Raw genomic sequence first — 22,874 nt, forward strand, 5'->3', positions numbered from 1 at the left:
CAAAGAAAAGATTCATTCTTTGAGTACGTTAATGGATGTCCAACAATACACTCTAATATCATTTCCTACCCGAATATGAACTATTATTAGTTCGAAAACACCACAATTAAATGCATAAGTGCATTATATCGTATTGTTAGCTATATTTGATTATTATTTTCTTTATTTATATTTATCGACATGTGTCTAGCTAGGAGACATCAAAATGGGTTAAAACATATATTTCAGGTATGAAAGATATGCGTTTATATTTTACTAACCCATCAAAACAAGTTTTGTTAGTCTTGTCATGCAGAGAAACACAACTGGGTATCAATACAATAGTATATGGTTACGAGATGACAAAACCAAAGTTTTCACGCGAAGACCATGCAATATTGTTCAACTTAACAATTTGCATGTAAAGGGACGAAGACACAAATGATTGTGTACAAACGTTTTGAAGCTTTCGCAGAAGATCGATATTTATCATTCTAACGGATATATAAATCAGGGGGAGACAATACGCGCTGCACTCTTTTTCCCCTAACTATGGTTTTGTTCCACTGGGTTTTCCTAGCAAGGTTTTTAATGAGACAGCATATCGAAACGTATTAAGTTGATCACCAAGGGAGAGTGTTATAAATATATTAAATATTATGATTATCAACACTTAGATTAGCTTCCTCCGCAAGTTTCCTCCTCATATAAATACTTCATTGTATCTTATTGTAACATACACACATGATTATGAAATATCTCTCTTTCTCCATACATATGTATCATGTATGTTTCTCATATCCTTTTGCTATTAGGTTTGTTCTTAACAATAATAATAATATCATAAAAATCAAGTTTTTCCGATCTTTGACCCGTTGACTTTGCCGGATCTTCCCATAATTCGTTTCAATTTTTTAGTTTTTAACAAATCTTTCGATCCGGATTTCCGTATTTGAATCCCAATTTCACATCCACTGTGTGTAATTCTCAATTTGCAATTAGGGATCTTGAATCGGTTTTCCCCCAATTAGGGTTCAAGATAATAATACAATTGGCTTCAATTTTACGTTTTTAACAAATCTTTCGATCTGGGTATCCTTATTTTCATCTCAATTTCAAAACCATCGTCTGTAATTTTTCAATTTGCTATTAAAGATCTTAAATTGCTTTGGTTTTTAGGAAACTAGGGTTTTGATAATAATGCAACTGGGAATTAATTGAACAGTTATGGGCTGCATTTGCTCAAAAGGGGTTTCAGCAAATGAGTATGTCGACAAAGAATCAAAGAGATCTTCAAAACGGTTTCTTGGGTCTTCTAGAAGGGATGACGTGGCAGTGGAGGTTGATAATGGTAGGAATGATGTCACTGCTAGGCTTATTTCAGAGGGGAATGTGGACACTGGATCAAGCTTAGTGCAGCCACTGTGGGATGAGGGTGAAAGGAATAGTGTGGTGGTTTACGAGCAGCCGGTGGTGCAATCGTTGGTGCAGATGGGTCAGAAGCTGGTGAAAGTTGAGAGTAACCGGAATGGTGTGGTCCCGGAAATGTGTAGAGTGTTTAGTGTTGCTAATGGAGTTGATGGTGCACAAGAGGCGGCTGGGTGGCCGGCTTGGTTGACGGCTGTGGCCGGTGAAGCGATTAAAGGGTGGTTGCCACGTAGGGCAGACTCGTTTGAGAAGTTAGATAAGGTTTGATAATCTTATTTATGAATTATGATATACTCGTTTCTGTTGATAATACTGTGTATGGTTGTTTGCTTTGATTTTGTTAGCTACATTATATTCTATATGAATAATTGTACTTCATATTTGTAAATGTAAAAAAGGAAATTTAAAAAAGAAGGTTTTTGGAGCTGAGGTTTACCCTTATCCTACCCTCCTCTGACCCTACCAGTAGCTTACTGGCTTATTAATATGAATGGTATTATACTGGGTAGGCTTGATTGTTGGAATTGATGATATTGTGTGATTATGTGAATAGTTATAAATTAAATATAGTTTTAGATTCAAGCAATTAGTTTCCTGCCACTAATTTTAGTACCTTTTATTTTGTTGCTATTGTTGGTTCCTTATGTCACACTTTATGCTTTTTGGATGCTATATCTCGCATGCCAAGAAAGGTTTTTGGAGCCGGGGGTTTCAGTGGGAGCATCCCAGGATAGAGGAAAGTTTGTTCCCATCCTACCCTCCCCGGACCCTACTAGTAGCTTTTGCATGACTGGGATTTTCCTGGGTATGTTTGTTTTTAGATTCTTTGGATGTTTATCTATGTTTTGAGTGGGATTTTACCGTGCTCGTTTGTTAGTTTTTTACATTCTTTGGATGTTTAACCGTGTTTTGAGTGAAATTTTACTGCGCACATTTGCTTGCTTGCTTGCTTGTTTTTTAGATTCTTTTGGACCTTTTAATTGTGTTTTGAGTGGGATGCTACTAGGTACGTTTGTTTGTTTTTAGATTCTTTGGGATTTTAACTATGTGTTTTGAAAGTGGTCATGTGAGATTGAGACTGAAGCATCCCCCAACTTTGATAACATTACTGGATACACTTTTCCTGATTGAAGTGATAATAATTTGATGATATTTTCTTGTCATTTTTTTTATTGTTTAAGGAATTTATAGATATAATGATAAAAGATGACACTTTTGCGAGAAACGCTTTGTGAAATAGGAGTAAAAGTCATCAAATCAGGCTAAACAGTTGGAAACTGGTAAATAGTTAATCTAGTTTTGCCGCATCGTGTATTGTATGCGTATTTTGTGTATCCAAGTATATGAACCTTTAGGTACACACTCTTGTATGTATATGTGACATTTGGAATTCAATGCAGATTGGGCAGGGAACTTATAGCAGCGTGTACAGAGCTTGTGATCTTGAAACTGGAAATATTGTTGCGTTAAAGAAAGTGCGGTTTGCTAAAATGGATCCCGAAAGTGTTCGTTTTATGGCAAGAGAAATCATTGTTCTTCGTCGGTTAGATCATCCAAATGTGATGAAGCTTGAAGGTTTATTAACATCTCGGGTTTCGGGTAACTTGTATCTTGTGTTTGAGTACATGGACCATGATCTTGCTGGTCTTGCAGCTTCACCTATGGTTAAGTTTACTGAACCGCAGGTAAATTTTAATCATTGCTATATTTATTGTATCCATGTGTATATGCTATTTTATGCATGTGTATCTCGTATGATTCATACCTTGTAACGCTGTTTATTGCATTAAAACTAAATCTGTTTTGCTTGTAACACTTCATGCTGATGAATTCTTATCGTATTTGAATTAATTTATATAGCACGAATATGATTTTAACCTATATATAACAGGTTGTTTTAAGTTTCTTTTTAGTCTTTAGAACCTTTCAAATGAACCTAAGATTGATGTATAATGTTTTATATTGTTATATTTATTTATGTTTGTTGTTAAAAATGTTTCTACAACTAATTAGTTAATTGTTACTTACACATAACTATAGAGTATATATAATATATTATAAAATAAATAAGTTAAATTAAATGATTGAAATATATATTCTTCACTTACATGTTATTATGTTACGTAAAAATGTTTAATTTACATGTTGGAGCAAAAATTACTTTAGTTGAATTACTTTATATAATAACTGCTATATGTAATGTAAAAAGTAGTATTAGCTTATGTAAAACATATTGTTATAAATTTTTCTCTAGTACCTTTCAGATGAACCTAAGATTGATATATGATGTTTTATGTCTTTATTATATTCACAAGGTTAGAAATCCATGCATTACATATGTTGAATAAAGGATATATTAAATAGTTTGTAATGGAGATATAGGAATTATAAACGATATTTTGAGATAATGAAGATTTGGATTTTATATCCAATAATATAAATGTGTTTATTTACTTTATTTTGTAAATATAACAATCAATAATAAGGTAAGGATGAATTGATTGCAGAGGAAAATAAGAAAATCGATTGGATAAAAAAGCAGGAAAATACAATTTAGGTGTCCTAGAATTGTGCCACGTGGCACCACATTTACTTATTTTTTAAGTATAAAGATTTGGGATTGTTATTAAAAAAGGTTTCTGCAACTAATTTCTTAATTATTAGTCATACATTACTCTTGAGGAATTATAAATTATAGAATAATCAAATTAAGCTAAGTGATTGAAATATATATTCTTTAGTTATGTCTCATTAAGTGAAGTAAAAATGTTTAATAATGTACCTTTAGGAGCAAAAAACGTTTAGTGTAATCTTATTCTAATAAAGATTATATGTATTTATAATGCAGATCAAATGTTATATGCAACAATTACTTTGTGGATTAGAACATTGCCATACACGTGGAGTCCTGCATCGTGACATCAAGGGGTCAAATCTCTTGATTGACAACAACGGGAACCTTAAAATTGGTGATTTTGGGTTGGCAACCATTTTCAACAGCAGTCAAAGACAACCTTTGACCAGTCGCGTGGTTACTTTATGGTATCGACCACCCGAGCTTTTACTAGGGTCTACTGATTACGGTGTAGCTGTTGACTTATGGAGTGCTGGTTGCATTCTTGCGGAGTTATTTGCCGGCAAACCTATAATGCCTGGAAGAACAGAGGTATTCTGTTTCTGATTATATTAATATTTAGGGTTACGTAATTAGTTTTATACTAGCTGCTAGGGGTGTAACATGAGCTTGGCTTGTCTAACTTACTAGAGCTCAAGCATGAGCTCGGATCTTTTTGAGCTCTATTTTTTAAAGCTTGAGCTTGCCTCATGAAACATTTTTTAAGCTCGAGCTCGGCTAAGACTTGGCTTATTTATTGTTTAGTACTTGGTTTTAAATTCCGCGCATATTGTGCTGATGCACTGGTGCGATGGTAAGAGCGCATAACTTGCTGCGATGCGTAGCAATTCCATGTTGCGCCAATATTGTGCCAAAATCGCAAGATGCGGTGAGTTTACCTGGAAATTAGGTTTGTAGAAAGTAGTGTGCTTCCAAGAACAATCAATTTCAGTTCTTCCAAAATCCGATTAGTGATGGCGTGTCAGGTGAAATACACCGATAGGCCGCATTTTATGATTCGCTACTTTCAAGTTTCGTATCTTCTTTTTAATTTGATCTTAAGTCTTAACTGCCCTTCCTATTAATGGGGCATTTTCTTTTTAATTTTATTAACTGCAGCCATTAGTGGGGCACTAATAATGATAATCGGGAAATTGTAAAGCTTCATAAGTTCAAAATAGAGAAAAAAGGGTTTATTAATTATTAGTTCTTTTTGATTTTGCTACTCTGTTTGTATTAACATAATGCTAAATACTTGAATATATATTAACTTAATGTTAAATACTTGAATATTAGGCTAATAGCAAAATGTGCACATATTTAGGCATGCTTCAATTTTCTAGTATTTTCTTAATTGGCGAGCTCACCGCATACGTGATGCGCTCACAACGTGCATTACGCATCGCGCATCGGATATTTGGACAAAACGCATCGAAACGCATTGCATAACTTAAAACCAAGGTTTAGTATTTAATTGTATACATTTACAATTATAGTTTTTATATATAACATAATATATATGTATTTTTATCATAGTTTTATACGTATTAGTAATTGTTATATGACTATATATTTAAATATTTGAAATAAAATTATAAATAATAAGCTCGCTAGTGAGGTCGAGCTCAGTAAGTGAAGCTTGGGCTTGGGCTTAGGCTAGTTTATTAGACAAGCTTATTTATAGGCCCGGGCTCGTTAAAGCTCCGCCAGCTCACAAACACAACCCTATTACACAAGAATATCATTTTGTTCACTTTACGCATCATTTTCTTAATTTACAGATTATTTTTTTTTATATAATTCACAGGTGGAACAACTACATAAAATCTTCAAACTTTGTGGTTCACCATCGGAAGAATATTGGAGAAAATCAAGGTTACCTCATGCTACGATTTTCAAACCACAACAACCTTACAAACGCTGTGTGTCCGACACGTTTAAAGATTTCCCACCATCCGCTTTGGCACTTCTGGATTCTCTTCTAGCGGTCGAACCCAACAACCGTGGATCTTCATCTGCTGCACTACAAAGTGAGGTACACTTGTATCCTTAATTTAATAATCTTTACAATCTCTTGTTTGTGGGGCCCGTCTACTTTATTCTTTGAATTTGAAATACAGTTCTTCACAACAAAGCCGTTTCCTTGTCATCCTTCAACTTTGCCCAAGTACCCGCCTAGTAAGGAGTATGATGCTAAATTACGGGACGATGAAATAAGACGGTAATGCTTATTAATTTTTTTAGGGTTTTTAGTTTTTACAGTATACGGGTTTGTTATGAAGCTCATGAATAAGACGGTGATATTTATTGTCTTTTATTACGATGGCAGGAATAAAGCGGGGGGCGGGAAAGGGCGTGGAGTGGAACCGTCAAGAAAGGGTACACGAGAATCCAGAGCTCAGCCACATCCTGATGCTAATGCCGAATTGCATGCGTCCATAAAGGTAATTAAGTTTTATTTTCTTTTATTGAAGTTGATCCAGATCGGCTCAGTAAAAGGTTGAGCTTAAATTGGAGCTCGTTTAATAAACGAGCCTGAGCTTGGGATTCATATATAAGCTTGACTTGGGCACGGCCTAGTAAGCTTATTAGTAGTATAATATTAATAACTTTTATTTGATATAATAAATATATGACTATATAATTATGGTAAAAGCAACCAGATTATTTGTATATGTGGGGAGAGGTTTATTACAAAACACTAAATTATTTTGAGCACCAAAAGAACAAAGTTAAATTGTTTATTTATTTTATAAATAGTTCATAGTTTTAAAATGTTTTAGTTCTTACATATAAACGTTTATATTATGATAAAAGTAACCCGATTATTTGTATACGTGGGGAGAGGTTTATTACAAAACGCTAAATTATTTTGAGCTTATGTACATAAAAAACCATTAAATTAATATGAATAGAACCATTAAATTAATATGAATAGATGTTTTATAATTTCTAAACATTAACCTACACGTGTTGGTGATATAACCTGTACACGATTTACACGTGTAGGTTCAATAAATAAACAGAATTTATACATATTTTGTTTTTAATTTCAGGAGAGATGAATAAACATTGCATTTCAACCATTTCTTGCAATTTAAAAAAATTAAGATTCAAAAAACGAATGATCTAGTTTATAATTTATATGTATACTTAAATTAATGATAAACAAGCTCAGCTCAAAATTTAGACATAGAGCTTGAAACAAGTCTTGCTTGAGCTCTCTTTAGTTAAACGAGCTGAGTTCAAGCTTAGACAACCGGCTTCACTCGTTTTACACCTAGTTTTAAATGTGCTAAAGTCATGTAAACAATTTGGGAAACCGAAAGACATATTGAAGCAAAATCCAATAATCATTATGTTTGATGTGTTTTAGAAACGGCTAGAACAACAAAATCCTGAAAGTAGTAGCGAGAAATTCACCCACGAAGAAGATGGCCGTTCAGGGTTTCCTATCGAACCTTCCAGAGGCTCATTAAACAATGGCATCTACAACACTCGGTTAAAACAACCCGAAAAATCAGATGAACCACATAACGGGCCCGATTCATCCCACCACTACAAACATCGTGGGGCCCAGTTATCACGGTTCTCAAACTCATTAGCTTGGCATGGTAGCTCACGGTTGGACCATAGCAAAGGTACTAGTGCACATTGGCCCGAAGATCGCTCAAATGGAAAATATCATCAATTAAACGACACTGAGTCATCATCTCACCTTATGTTGGATGACCCGAATTCTTCTTATAAGAAGCATGAGCATGTGCCCGGAAAGGTATTTAATATTTATAAGGTTTTATAATTATTGCGCGGTCGAAGTATTATGAAGTTTAATATGACTTACGAGTAAAATTATGTATTTACCCCTCCTTTTTGCGTTATTTGTAAGACTTTTTACTCAACTTTTTCTTTGTTAGCAATACTAATAGTTTTATAAGTTTTACTATTGTCACGCGGTTGAAGTAATTATTAGATTTTTCATACGACTTACGAGTAAAATTATATTTACCCTCGTTTTTGTCTTATTTGAAAAACTTTTGCTCACATTTCTCTTTGTTAACAATGCTAACACTTCTATGTTTTTAGAGTTTTTCAAACACTCGTAGATTGGAAACGAATCAAATGTTTAGTCATGTGTTTAGGAACTGTTCAGTGGGAAGTTTGCTTATGTTCGTTTAATAAATGAACGGACGAGCATGAACATTTTTTTTTCTTTTTGTTAAATGAACAAACATGTATTGATCTGTTTAGTAACAATTCTATGGACTTTTAGAGTTTTTCAAACGCTCATAGAGAGGCTTGTAACTAACCAAACATTCAGTGAACTGCTTGTGAACTGTTCAGCAGGAAGTTCATTTATGTTCGTTTATTTAATAACCGACGAACATGAACAATCTGCTTTTTTTGATCATTTAGTTAAATGAACGAACGCAAACAGATGTCTCGTTTGTTCACTTATGTTCAAGTTCGTTCGTTTACATTCATTCGCTTGTGTTTGTTAGTTTACGTTTGCTAGTATATTCATTTAAACTGTTAGGCCTATTACAATTTTGTCTAGTTTTAGTAACTTTTTAGGCTCAATACATTGTTCTTATTTAATTATAAGCGGTTTTAGCTAAATTATGATCGTTCCTTTATGTTCTGTTATTTTTGTTAGTTAACCATTCCTGTTGCTAATGAACGAGCATGAACATGTTCATTATCTTGATAAACGAACACGAACGAGAAAACCCTGTTCTTTTAATTTGTGCATGTCCGATCGTTTATTCGGCAAAGTTAAATGAAGTTCGTGCTCATTTGGTAACCATTCATTTATATTGTTAACGAATGAAGTCATGAACATAAACGAACATGAAAACGACAAACACGGACATGCTCTGTTCGTGTTCGTTTGTTTGTTTGCTGGCGGCTTCTCATGCTTTTTAATCACATAATTAGTTTAAAACGCCCATGCGAACATCAAACAATATACAAAAAGTAGTTAAAAGCTAACCTCCTATGTGCTATGATTACAGGGTTATGCTCAAAAGAAAAACCGGATCCACTATTCGGGCCCGTTAGTCCCGCCAGGTGGCAATATGGATGAAATGCTTAAAGAACACGAAAGACAAATTCAACACGCGGTCCGTAAAGCACGTCTTGACAAAACCAAGACCAAAAAGGGCTATGCTGACAATGGTCAACGGGAATCGTTACTTCGTTACGGGTGAAACTATAGATGAATTTATCGAATCGTTCAACATCATTATTATGATCAACCAACAGTGATCCGCGAAGAAGAATATCGAGCGTTCAAGATCCTAAAACCAGTTTCTAAAGCGCTCGGGATGTTTTGTTCTCTTTTTTTTTTGAAGGATTGAGGGGGTTTTAAACTTGTACAGGTTTTTAGTTTTGGTTTAAAATAATTTAAATGTGAAAGGGCAAAAATATATATATTTTAGGGAAAACTTTGGTGATGAGTTATGGCTATGGTAAGGTCACACATACACTAAGGATTCATGTAATATCTTATTTATATGGGTGGCAACATGGCCCCCAATGAGAACAAGTACAGGCTGATTTATTTCTTTTCTATAAAGGCAAATTTCTTTTTTACTTCTCGGGACTTGAAACCAGAACCGTCAGGTGTTTATAAGACTTTGTTTCTGTTACAGGGCCACCAACCCAGGACATGCAGATTTTATCTTAGCTCAAGAATGCTGAAAATATAATGGGTTTCGCTTAATATATGTTACTATTTAATGTGTGTATGATGCGTTTGATAAATACGTTTTTTTTCAATATTTTTAGAGGAAAATTACTGTTTGCGTCCTGTGGTTTTAGGGCGTAGACACAATGAGTCCCCAAAAATTTTTTTGAACTGGTTAAGTCCCCGTGGTTTTAGAAACAAACAATTTCAGTCCCTGTGGTTTCAGAAACGAACAATTTGAGTCCCTGTGGTTTCAGTAAAATGAAAGTTTACCCTGAAAGTTAAGAAACGACAGGGATTCAAATGGTTCGTTCCTGAAACCACGAGGACTCAACCAATTCAAAAAATTTTTTGGGGACTCATTGTGTCTCTGTCGTAAAACCACAGGGACGCAAACAGTAATTTTCTCATATATTTATAAATAGTTATAGGATGTCGAATGAAGATTATAAACCTAGGATGAGCTCGGTACTGAATTGGTACCGATCCCAAATTTTCTAAAAACTTCGATCACGAATTTTCTATAAATGTACCGAAAATGCTTGATTCGTTACCGGTACGGTACTGGTACCTTAAGCAAAAATTCGGTAAATGCCGGTACCATGTGGTACCGATCCCAAATTTTCCGATTTTGATTTTCTTAAAGATTTGGTATCGGTACCGATATCAAAATGCTCATTTTGGTGCTGGGATTTGGTAACATTTGTATATTCATTACATTAAAGAAACCTAGTATATCAACAAAAAAAAATATGTGCATTTATGTTTGTGACTCAAGTAAGAGCTTGAGTTCATTTATTAATTGTGCTCTGAAATGGCCTATAGATTGTTTCGAGTTGAGTTTCTGGTAAGTCGACTCGAATAGCTCCTTAGTGGAGCTGCTCGTTTATACTCTTACTCAAATTGAACGCCATTTTATTTGAGTTATTCGTTTCAAATAGCTCCTTATATGAAACGAATTTTATTTGAGCTCATTTATGAAGTTTACTTAGAGTCGAGTTTCTGGCTATTCGTTTATACTCGAATAGCTCCTTAGTGGTGATGGGTATTGTGATACTTAGAGTCGAGTTTCTGGCTATTCGTTTATACTCGAATAGCTCCTTATATGCACTTAACGCCATTTTATTTGAGCTCATTTATGAAGTTTATTATTATCTTTACAATTTTATGTGTTAACAAGGGCATAATAATCATTTACTCAAATTGAACAGGAAATCCGAACATCAATTAGTGTAAAGCATGACAAGTGTTACAATCTTAAATTGTTATGTTAGCCAAGTTTTTAAATATGAATGGAGTAAATCAACATATGACTAAAATCCACCTTAATGTTTAGGTAAACTAGTGACTTCAAAGTGCCACGTTTTCTCTATAACAAAGAATTAACAATCCTACCAGATTCCTTGAAAAACCCAAATCAACCGATGATATCTGACTTCCAATGTGACCCATATGATCTTGCTTTACCTTTACTTGTGAACCATCTTATCAGATTCGTTGACACCCAACTAATACTATAGCAACAACCCTTTTGCTTCATTCATAAACTTTCTTGGTTTCATGTCCTGCATCATACAATTTATAATATATATAATCACTTCAACTCTAAGTATCACAATACCCATCTACAATATTTGTATATATACATACATTCACACTTGCTTAAGTTGCATATCTTCGTCGAATATGAGGTCGAGAACACAACATCCGGTTAATACCAAGCATATCATCATCGCCATCATCGTTGTGTTCTTTCTTCTCTTCGTATTTAGATCAACATCTTCGTCTTCCAGCAACGTCACGACCCCCCAAACGATCATTCCCAAAGCGGTTTCGGATTCGTTTAGAAGCATCCAAAGGGTGACCGAGTGCTCACCAACATGCACCAAGATCCCTCTGCTTTAATACAAGCATTAATCCACTACTCGACGTCTACCATCACACCACAACAAACTATCAAAGAAATATCGGTCACTAAAGCAGTTCTAGACAAAAAATCACCTTGCAACTTTCTAGTTTTTGGGCTCGGTCACGATAGTTTAATGTGGAGTTTGTTAAACTATGGAGGGCTCACGGTGTTTCTAGAAGAAGACGAGGCGTGGATTGCACAAATCAAGAAAAGGTTCCCCATGCTAGAGTCATACCATGTGACCTATGATAGTAAGGTGAACCAAGCGAATAGCCTTATGGAAGCCGGGCAAGGGCCAGAGTGCACCGCGGTTGGTGACCCTAGGCACTCAGTGTGTCAGTTGGCACTTAAAGGGTTGCCTAGTGACGTCTATGAGACGACATGGGATTTGATCATGGTGGATGCACCCACCGGGTATTATGATGAGGCGCCCGGGAGGATGAGCGCGATTTATACCGCTGGGATGATGGCTCGGAACCGGGAAGATGGGGAGACTGATGTGTTTGTGCATGATGTAAATAGGGTGGTCGAAGATAAGTTTTCTAATGCATTTTTGTGTGAAGGATATATGAAGAAACAAGAGGGGAGGCTAAGGCACTTTAGGATTCCTAGTCATAGAGATGACCCTAACAAGCCCTTTTGCCCTTAGCAAATATATAGTCCCACATCTCACCCTCATTTTGATTCTATAATATTCATCCTTCATTTCTTGCAATTGGCTTTTGTTCTTATAATAATCTTGCATTTTACTTTTTAAGCTCGTAAAATAAATGATATTAGATTAGAAATTTTGTTTGCAATACGCTGTTATGTTGGATTAATTTCTATTCCGGGTCACAAGTCGGTGAACCGGGCCTAAGAGGTTTTAACAAGTCGGTTAAAGTCTAAGGGGTATTATGAAACATTCTTCCATTTGCTTGGTGGCCAAGTTCACCTTATTGGCCAAGTTGACCTTGTTGCCCAAGTTCACCTTGGTGGCCAAGTTGAATGGTGGACACATATTATGCTTGGTGACCAAGTTAGGTTACTAGTATAAATACATGTACAAAGTTAGTGTTAGACACAAGTTAGTGTTAGACACAATATCATAACACAACAATCACCACCATCATTATCAAAGATATTGTAATAAGTTTTTTGAGCTACATTTTCTGGTTATAATATAAGTCGGTTATTTCTAAGTTGTTCGTTAATTATCGTTTATCATTCTTGAATTGGTATCAGAGCCCGATTCAAGAACGCGATAATTAACGGCCAACAAAGAAGGTGTTTCGATCGAAAAGGTTGGTTTGATCTCCCGAAGAAGTTGTTGCCGTGGTTGATCGAACAAGTTGGTTTAATCTTCTGAAGAAGTTGTTGTCATTGTCGATTGGATAGTTTGTTCAATTGTTGCTTTGTTCAAACAAGTTGGGTTTTGAGTAGCCATGGGTGACATGTCTCCACTGCCGCCAAAGGAGAAAGAGAATGGGCCATCTTCCGTTCAATGTCCAATGTTAACTACAACGAACTACACCGTATGGGCTATGAGGATGAAAGTAGTCCTAAGAGTTCACAAAGTTTGGGACACCATCAACTCGGGTGTCTCCGATGAAGACAAAAATGACATGGCTATGGCCTTCTTGTTTCAATCCATACCCGAAACCTTGATTATGCAAATTGGAGATCAAGAAACTGCTAAAGCCATGTGGGATTCGATTAAAACCCGCCACTTAGGTGCCGAACGGGTTAGAGAAGCACGTCTCCAAACCTTGTCAATGGAATTTGACAATATGAAAATGAACGAATCAGATTCCATAGATAACTTTGCGGGCAAGTTATCGAGTATTGCCTTGAAATTCGCGGCTCTTGACGAAGTTATAGATGAAGCAAGGTTGGTAAATAAGTTTCTCAAAGGTCTCCCAAGATCGAAGTATATTCAGATGGTTGCTTCGCTTGAGCAAGTGTTGGATCTCAATAAAACGGAATTCGAAGATGTTGTAGGCCGACTCCGAGCCTATGAGGAGCAAATCCGAGAAGAAAAAATTCAAGGGGGTGACCAAGGTAAACTTTTATTCGGTAAATATGATTCATTAAGTCAAAGAAGTTTTGAATCTAATAGGGGACGAGGACGAGGAGGTCGAGGTCGCGGTCGAGGCCAATTTAATGGCCAAGACCGAACCCCTAGTACCGAACAAGGGTCATCAAATCGAGGGGAAAAAAAGATGAAGAAAGATTGGTCAAAGATTCTATGTTACCGATGTGACCAATTTAGTCACTTTGCATCCGGTTGCCCGGACCGAGTTCAAAAGGGTCAAGAAGCAAACAAAACCGAAGCCCATGAAAATTTTGATGATGCGGCGTATATGCATCAAGTTGTGTTCTTAAATGAACAAAACCTAATACCAAAGAAATATGAACCGAGCGGGTCGAAGATGATGTGTGGTATTTGGATAAGGGGCAAGTAATCATATGACAGGAAACCGGTCATATTTTTTTCAATTAAACGAGAACATAACCGGGAGGGTTAGGTTCGGAGATGGGTCATTTGTTCAAATCAAGGGAAAAGGCTCAATTCTTTTCCAAGGAAAATCGGGTGACCAAGACTTGCTAACAGATGTTTATTATATTCCGGAGTTAAAAAATAATATAATAAGTCTCGGTCTAGCAACGGAGTCCGGATGCGACATTCGGATGAAGCACGATCTTCTGACCATGTACGATGAGAACAAGAGGTTACTCATGAAAGTCACAAGATCCGCAAACCGACTCTATAAAATACGGATGGAGATTGGAGTTCCCGTGTGTTTGCACTCAAAGATCCAAGATAATGCATGGCGTTGGCATGCAAGGCTTGGGCACATCAATTTCGAGGTTTACCTCATGTTGATGTTTAAAGCCCATGTTGAACACGAAAGGATCTTGTACGAGGTTTACCTCATGTTGATGGCTAAGAAGGATCTTGTACGAGGTTTACCTCATGTTGAACACGAAAATCAGTTGTGTGAATCATGTTTGGTAGGTAAACAAACGAGGCGTTCCTTTCCGGCCACAACCTCGTTTAGAGCAACCCAACATTTGGAGTTAGTTCATGGTGATTTGTGCGGTCTAATAATCCCATCCACTATCTCGAGTAATAGGTATGTCTTTGTTATTATAGATGATTACTCGCAATATATGTGGACGTTTTTATTGAAAGAAAAAGGTGAAGCGTTTGAAAGTTTTAAGAGGTTTAAAGCCCTAATCGAGACGGAGGCAGGTTTACCATTGAAAACTCTATGAACCGATAAAGGAGGAGAATTCACTTCACGTGATTTCAATCGGTTCTGCGATGAAAGTGGAATAATTCGACATTTAACCGCCCCGTACACCACAACAAAATGACGTGGTAGAAAGGCGAAACCGAACTTTAATAGGGATGGTGCAGAGTATTCTAAAGACGATGCATGTACCGAATTATATGTGGGGAGAAGCGGTCCAACATTCAACCTTTTTAATCAATCGAGTCCCAACCCGGGCCTTGGTTCATCAAACTCCATATGAACAGTTCAAGAAAAAGAAACCGATTATTGAGCACGTTTGAGTATTTGGGTGTGTGGCGTATGCTAAGTTGATAGTATACACCTAAAGAAACTTGATGACAGGTCGAGACAACTCGTTTATCTTGGGTCAGAGACGGGTTCAAAAGCTTACCGTCTTTACGACCCGAACACCCGGAAAATTGTTGTTAGCCGGGACGTTGTGTTTGATGAAAATAGAGGGTGGAACTTGGTAAAGAAAGTCGAGACGAATGACTATGAGCAGGGTATGTTTACTATGGTTTGGGGGGTGCGGTTGACAATGGAACTGGTCAAATCGAACCCACTTTTGAAGACACGTCTGAAAGCAACCCGAATAGCCCAAGCTCCGAAACTCCATCATCTGTTCAACCCGAGTCCAGTGGTTCTGTTGAGCCGAGTCAAAACGAGCCTGCTTCCTCAGCCCACTAGCAAGTTCAATCGATGAGTAATGGGTCGCAAGTCCATTCGGGTGAAAGCGAGGCCCAAACGGGTCTAAGGCGTTCAACCCGAGTTTCGGTTTTACCAAGAAGGTTGCAAGAAGATTACGTGCTGCAGGTTAGTTCTGATTATGAGCAATTACTCTTAGTAGCAAGTGGTGAACCGAGTAGCTACTTTGAGGCTAAGTCGAACCAAGAATGGGTTCGTGCCATGAATGCCGAGATCGATTCGATAAATAAAAACGAGACGTGGAAGTTAGTTGAACTTCCAAGTGTGCTAAATGTGTCGGGTTGAAATGGGTATTCAAAATTAAAAGAAATGCGGATGGAACGATAAATAAGTACAAAGCTCGGTTCGTTGCAAAGGGTTACGTGCAACAACCCGGGATCGACTTTGATGATGTTTTCGCTCCGGTAGCCCGAATTGAGACTGTTCGGCTACTAATCGCATTAGCCGCATCTAACGGGTGGGAAATCCACCATCTTGATGTGAAAATGGCTTTTCTGCATGGTGAATTGAAAGAAGTTGTGTTTATTTCACAACCTGAAGGATACGAGAAAAAGGGCAAGGAGGCAAAAGTTTACAAGTTGTCAAAGGCCTTGTACGGGTTAAGGCAAGCTCCCCGAGCTTGGAATACAAAGCTCGATAACATCCTACAAGACATGAAGTTTCAAAAATGTTCCACGGAACAATCTGTTTACCGAAAGACGGATGGGAAACATTTTTTGATCGTAGCCGTGTATGTGGATGATTTATTTGTGATAGGTACAAGCTCGAGTATAATTTCTAATTTAAGAAGGGTATAGCGACCAAGTTTGAGATGTCGGATCTCGGGAAGTTAACCTACCATCTCGGAATCGAAGTATTTCAACGAGAGGATGGGATAGTAATTACACAAGAAGGATATGCCAAACGAATTCTAAAGGAGACCGGTATGCAAAACTGTAATCCATCTCAAGTCCCGATGGATCATGGTGTGAAATAATCGAAAGCCGAGAACGAAGTCGAACTCAATGCAACCGAATATCGAAAGGTGGTAGGTTGCTTACGGTATTTATTACACACTCGTCCGGATATGGCATACTCCGTGGGTATTGTTTGTCGATACATGCAAGCCCACGAGAATCTCATGGTATGGCAATACGACAACTATTGAGATATTTGAAGAAAACGACGAGTTACGGGATCAAGTATGGGAAGAATGGATCCAAACAACTTGTCGGTTATAGTGATAGTAGTCACAACATAGATGAGGATGATGGTAGAAGTACCACTGGCCACATATTTTATTACGGGCAATCTCCAATTACATGGTGCTCACAAAAGCAAGTGACAGTTTCACTCTCATCATGTGAAACCGAGTGCATGGCGGCGTCAGCAGCCGCATGTCAAGCAGTATGGCTCCGAGAGTTGTTGAGCGAGTTGACTGGAGAAGCATTGCAGAAAGTTGTGTTGAAAGTTGATAACACGTCCGCAATAGCCATTGTGAAAAATCCAGTTTTTCACAATCGAACAAAGCATATAAAATCTCGTTTTCATTTCGTCCGAGATTGCTATAACGACGGCGAGGTTGATGTTGAGCACATTAGCGGGAAAGAGCAACGGGCCGATATCCTCACTAAAGCACTCGCTAGAATCAAGTTCACGAAGATGCGCGGGTTACTTGGAGTTGAAGACCTTTCTAATCCGAATTAGAAATTAGGGGGATGAATGTTGGATTAATTTCTATTCCGGGTCACAAGTCGGTGAACCGGGCCTAAGAGGTTTTAACAAGTCGGTTAAAGTCTAAGGGGTATTATGAAACATTCTTCCATTTGCTTGGTGGCCAAGTTCACCTTATTGGCCAAGTTGACCTTGTTACCCAAGTTCACCTTGGTGGCCAAGTTGAGTGGTGGACACATATTATGCTTGGTGACCAAGTTGGGTTACTAGTATAAATACATGTACAAAGTTAGTGTTAGACACAACATCACAACACAACAATCACCACCATCACTACCAAAGATATTGTAATCAGTTTTTTGAGCTATAATTTCTGATTATAATATAAGTCGGTTATTTCTAAGTTGTTCGTTAATTATCATTTATCATTCTTGATGTTACACACAATTTTGGTCCTTAATAATAAATAATTTGCTTGACACCTATCTTGCTTCATTTTTAGTCCTAATGTTAACCGCATCCTAAAGATTAAAAACATTCAAAAACATGTTTAGCTGGCATAAAAAATTTTGTTTATTTCTTAAAAGCATAATATTTATTTACTTATATTAAAAAAACAGCTTAAGAGGTTTACCGAATATCCCCCACTTGTGGCATAGTGGTAAGATGCTTGGGTTCTCCAATGGAGACTCAAGTTCGAATCCCACTTGTGTCATATTTGGGTGGATATTGGCAATGAAGGATTTGAGTTAGGTCTTGTGCAAAGGCTGTCAGTTCGAATCCTGAGCCCACCCGGGTTTTCGTCCCACCGTGTGTTATAGCAGAGAGTTCTGCTCTTGTGGTGGCACAACGGCTGTCAAGTGACAGTCGGCGGTATGGTTTCCTTGGGGAACGCCCAAGCCAAACTCTGAAGCCAGCGTTGGCCCGGTTAAGACAACATAGTCTGGCCAGAGTAGGGCACCGGGGCTCTTCAAATTTGGAGGGTACGGTAGCCTAAATATAAGAAAGTCGCCGCTCTAAAAAAAAGAGGTTTACCGAATTTAAGTTTTGCATTTTATACTTTGGCTACTAACTTTTGTTATTTATACTTTGGCCATCAACTTTTACCTTTTATATTCTGACAACCAAATATACTTTTGTGGTTTTGTCTTTTTATTTTGACCACGAAACTTTTTTGTCTTCTAAACTTTAAACTTTAGCCAGCAAACTCATAAAAACTTATTTTAAAACTTTTGTCTTTTATACTTTAGCCACAAATGATAAAACTTTCAACTTTTTTCACACAGTATTTGTTTTGATGGTACCATAACTAACCGAAATAATTCAGACCGAGTTTCCTTCCGTCCCCATTGCAACTCGCCGATAGTAGCTACATAGAGAAGGTTTGGATCCTTTCATGTTTCCGGCGAGGTAACCTATAGATGCCTTAGGACTCATTCGTAAATCAAGTTCAAATCCCGTAACGCAATAGGCCTCCAACTTATTATTTTCAATAGTAAAGGCTAAAAGCATTTAAAATTATGCCAATGATCAGCGCCTTTTTACATTTGCTTAAAAGAAAATAGTTTATCACAATAAACCAGTTATTTTACTTTTAATTTATTTAATATGGTTTAGGAATTTATAATTTTTTTATGACGAACACATTTTCAAAGCTAAAAATAACAAAAAAATATATGTAAATAAAAAACAAGAAGTAGAAAAAAAAAACAAAAAAACATATCATAACAGATAAGTCATTCTTCATGTCAGTTTTTTTTTTTTCTCCTAATTAACTACAAAAAAAATTAGATAAAAACTCAATCATGGCCCACCTCTACCCCTCGGCCTGCCCTTCTTCAAGAAGGTCCACTCCAATACTGTCACTGCTAAAGCAAATACCATTGGATTATACAAGTCCGATGATACCTCCTATGTCAAAGAATTTAGGTCGAGTGTGATAAAAATGATGACGAGAGTTAGTGACAGAACACACACGGAGATACACACGCACACTAGATTTTATCCCCCGTATTACGAGGGTTGTTTTACATTATTCGTTTTTAATATTTATATATGTATATTTGGATTTTAATTTTATTTATTGTAAGAAAGTTAAGAATTAATATACTTGAGGTTTGATGATGAAATGGTTTCACAAATAAATGATATGTTATAATCCGGTTTAAAAACTATCTGGGTTTGGTGATACCCATTACCCGTTTATTTTATTTATTATAAAATTGTTTCTTAATTATACATAATATCTTTTTTTAAAATAAAATAGGATATTAATTTTTAGTATATTCCTATTTTATATGATTTTCATATCAAATATTTGATGAGATTATTTATTTAATATAATGAGATGTTATAACTCGTTTAAAAGCTATCTGGGTTTGGTGAGACCTTTACCCGTGAATTCGGGTCAAATGCGTAAGAAGCCTTCATTTACAAATAAAGTAATCTGATGGCTTGAGAGAATGGTGGTTTTACATTTTTTGTTTTTTAATATTTAGTTTTTGGATTTTAATTTTCTTTATTGTAAGAAAGTTAACAATATACTTAGGGTTTGATGATGAAAAGGTTTCATAAATAAATGATATGTTATAACCCGTTAAAAAGCTATCTGGATTTGGTGACCCATGACCTGCTTATGTTTTTTTACTATAAAATTGGTTATTAATTATAAATAATATCCTTTTCTTTTTAAATTGGATATTAAATTTTAGTATATTCCTATTTTGTAAGATTTTCATATCAAATAATTGGTAAGTTAATTTTTAATTTAATGAGATGTTATAACCCGTTTAAGAGCTATCTGGTTTTGGTAAGGGCCATACCTATGAATTTGAGTTAAATCAATGAGAGGCGTCCATTTAAAAATCAAGAAATCTGGTGGCTTCCATAAAATAGGGGAGCGACCACATCGCGACACATAGGATTTTTGGGTTTTCGTTTATATATATTATAGATATTCATATATCATGAATGTGACTTTTTACATGTTGGAACCCGTACTGACTTCGTGGTGAAGAGTTTCTGATGATACTTACAAGAATGGTGATCCGTTTAGTGAATGGTGGATTATATTAGAGTGTTTTGTATATCTTTTTCTATACAATCTCCCCTTCCTTTATTTAGAGGAGGGGAGGTATTCCTCACCATGTACCTACGGTTTCTCCTCTTCTCATATGGTTTTAGCCCTTTGTCCATTAGGCTATGCTTCCTGTCTTGAGACAGCATGCCTTGAGCCACCAACCGGGTCAGGTGAACAGGAGTTGCATTTCTCACCTAAACGCTTTTCCCTCCAAGCTCCTTTCTAGAATTCTTCTTGTATTGGGCATTTCTTGTTGACCTTTCGCCTCCCTTCCTCTTTAATGGACCTGAGCATACCTTTGAAGCCCAATTCGAAGGCATGCTCTTCATTACATGTTTACAACATACTTATGGCATCTAAAATGATGTCATAGGTAATGGCCTCATATAGGACCACTTCACATTTTCTATTTTGGAGATTCTTTTGTTTTCTTGTGCCCCTTTCTATTGACAGTGACTTATAATTTTTTTTAGACAGAATTACAAATTTTGTCCTTTAAAAAAAGCCAAATTACGGTTCGTGTCCTTTTCTAAGTTTCCTTGCAGGCGGTGTACTTTAAACTTTTTTTTTCTACACGTTATGTCCTTTACGCTAACTGGGTTAGAAAAACTCAGTTAAATGACAACATGTGCATAGCATGTGAGGGCATATTGGTCTTTTCGTCTATATCCTTTTATTTATAACACCTTCCTCTCCTTTGTGCACCACCACCATCACCACCACACCTCCCTTCATCTCTATTACACCTGCAAATCACATTATTTCCAAATCGAAGTCCCAATTCCAAATCAAACCTGCAAATCGTGACTTACAAGGGTCGAATTGAAGATCTGAACTCGTTTTTCTTTGTACTCACCGGAAACCTGCAACTCGTTTTTCCGGCAAGTAGATCCTAACTTGAACATTTCATCGAACACCTGGAGTGCATTCTTCACCAACCCATTTTCCGCATACAATTTCAAGACAATATCAAACACAGTCGGCGAAAACCCGAATTCCCGATAAACCCTAACTAATTTAGCCCAAACCCACATCCTCAAACGCTCATCTTCCTCCAAAAATCCAATCAAAACCCTTAATTGAGAGAGTGGTTATAGCGTCATAACGACGGAGAACGAGCAGACGGCAGATGGTGTCGACTATTTCGGGTCGGGTCAAGTCGGATATGTAACGGAGGTGAGTTGATTGGTGGGTTGTGAAGTGGCGAAGGAAGAGTGTGTGTTTGAACATCGGGTTTGTTGTGACGTGAAGTGAAGATATATCATAAAATGGTACAAAGTTACCGGAACTCCGACTCCGATAACTGAACCTACCGGCCGTCCTCGCTCGTCGAGACTCCAACAATCGATTAATTATAGCATCCAGCAAACTAGCTATATCCCCTTACCACACTGACCCATCGATTTGAAAAATCCCCAAATTCTAGGTTTTATAAAATAACAAACCATAGGTTTTCATATGGAATGATAAGAAATTAACAGAAACATGAATAAAGATAAACGACGGCTCTGGTGAATCTCGTTTAATGGTGGTGGATGGCTGCAGGTGGATGTTGACGGAAGTTAGGTGGGACGATGATGCTGGTATGATCTTGGTTCTCTCGACGACATCGGAATTATGTGGAATGATGATGCTGGTGTGGTCTAATTAATGGTTTGATTAGCTTAATAAGTACATGTTTATTATAATTACTTTTTTTAACAGCCAGCTAAGACAACTGGCGGGTCACTAACTTATATAAACATTTTATTCCGCAAGCCTTCAACCACCATCGACACATGCTACCACCGTAAACCGTCACCTGCAACCACCGCAAGCCTTTTAAGATCTACTTGCCGGAAAAACGAGTTGCAGGTTTCCGGTGAGTACAAAGAAAAACGAGTTCAGATCTTCAATTCGACCCTTGTAAGTCACGATTTGCAGGTTTGATTTGGAATTGGGACTTCGATTTGGAAATAATGTGATTTGCAGGTGTAATAGAGATGAAGGGAGGTGTGGTGGTGATGGTGGTGGTGCACAAAGGAGAGGAAGGTGTTATAAATAAAAGGATATAGACGAAAAGACCAATATGCCCTCACATGCTATGCACATGTTGTCATTTAACTGAGTTTTTCTAACCCAGTTAGCGTAAAGGACATAACGTGTAGAAAAAAAAAGTTTAAAGTACACCGCCTGCAAGGAAACTTAGAAAAGGACACGAACCGTAATTTGGCTTTTTTTAAAGGACAAAATTTGTAATTCTGTCTTTTTTCTATCATGTCTCTTGATCCTTCTAGCGGTTCATTTGGTTACTCCAACGCAATATTGTTATTCAGTTCTCTATTTGGGTGTTATCCTACAGCTCCAATGACATGACGGCCTCATCACTCACAAACAAGATCGAACGCCTCATCACCTCAAAACCGTATGTTAGAAATACTCAAATGAAAAAACATGTGGTTATAAGAAATGAAATGATGAGACGTTAGCCAGTTCCTTCTAATGCATATTATTCATAGCCGTGAGAACTCTCGACACAAATTTTGATGTTAGCCACATTA

General features: G+C 36.8%; 2 protein-coding genes and 1 pseudogene across 2 annotated transcripts in view; all 3 read left to right on the forward strand.

The window, feature by feature from the left end:
* The window catches only part of LOC143536897 (elongation factor 1-gamma-like), a 181,889-nt gene that overhangs the window by 151,067 nt on the left and 7,948 nt on the right, over positions 1-22,874 (forward strand). The window lies entirely within an intron of this gene.
* Positions 1,201-9,255, forward strand: LOC143536899 (putative serine/threonine-protein kinase At1g54610). The gene is made up of 8 exons (XM_077030785.1): positions 1,201-1,668; positions 2,808-3,092; positions 4,256-4,573; positions 5,829-6,056; positions 6,142-6,242; positions 6,351-6,465; positions 7,398-7,796; positions 9,037-9,255. Exons 1-8 carry the CDS (start codon positions 1,207-1,209, stop codon positions 9,229-9,231), a joined length of 2,103 nt encoding a protein of 700 aa, XP_076886900.1. The 5' UTR covers positions 1,201-1,206; the 3' UTR covers positions 9,232-9,255.
* On the forward strand, positions 11,387-12,360 carry LOC143536896 (glucuronoxylan 4-O-methyltransferase 1 pseudogene; annotated as a pseudogene).

The sequence above is a fragment of the Bidens hawaiensis genome, unplaced genomic scaffold (genome assembly GCF_021521415.1).
Source record: "Bidens hawaiensis isolate Kalapana, Puna unplaced genomic scaffold, B.hawaiensis_p1.1 tig00010984_1, whole genome shotgun sequence".
Classification (NCBI taxonomy): domain Eukaryota; kingdom Viridiplantae; phylum Streptophyta; class Magnoliopsida; order Asterales; family Asteraceae; genus Bidens; species Bidens hawaiensis.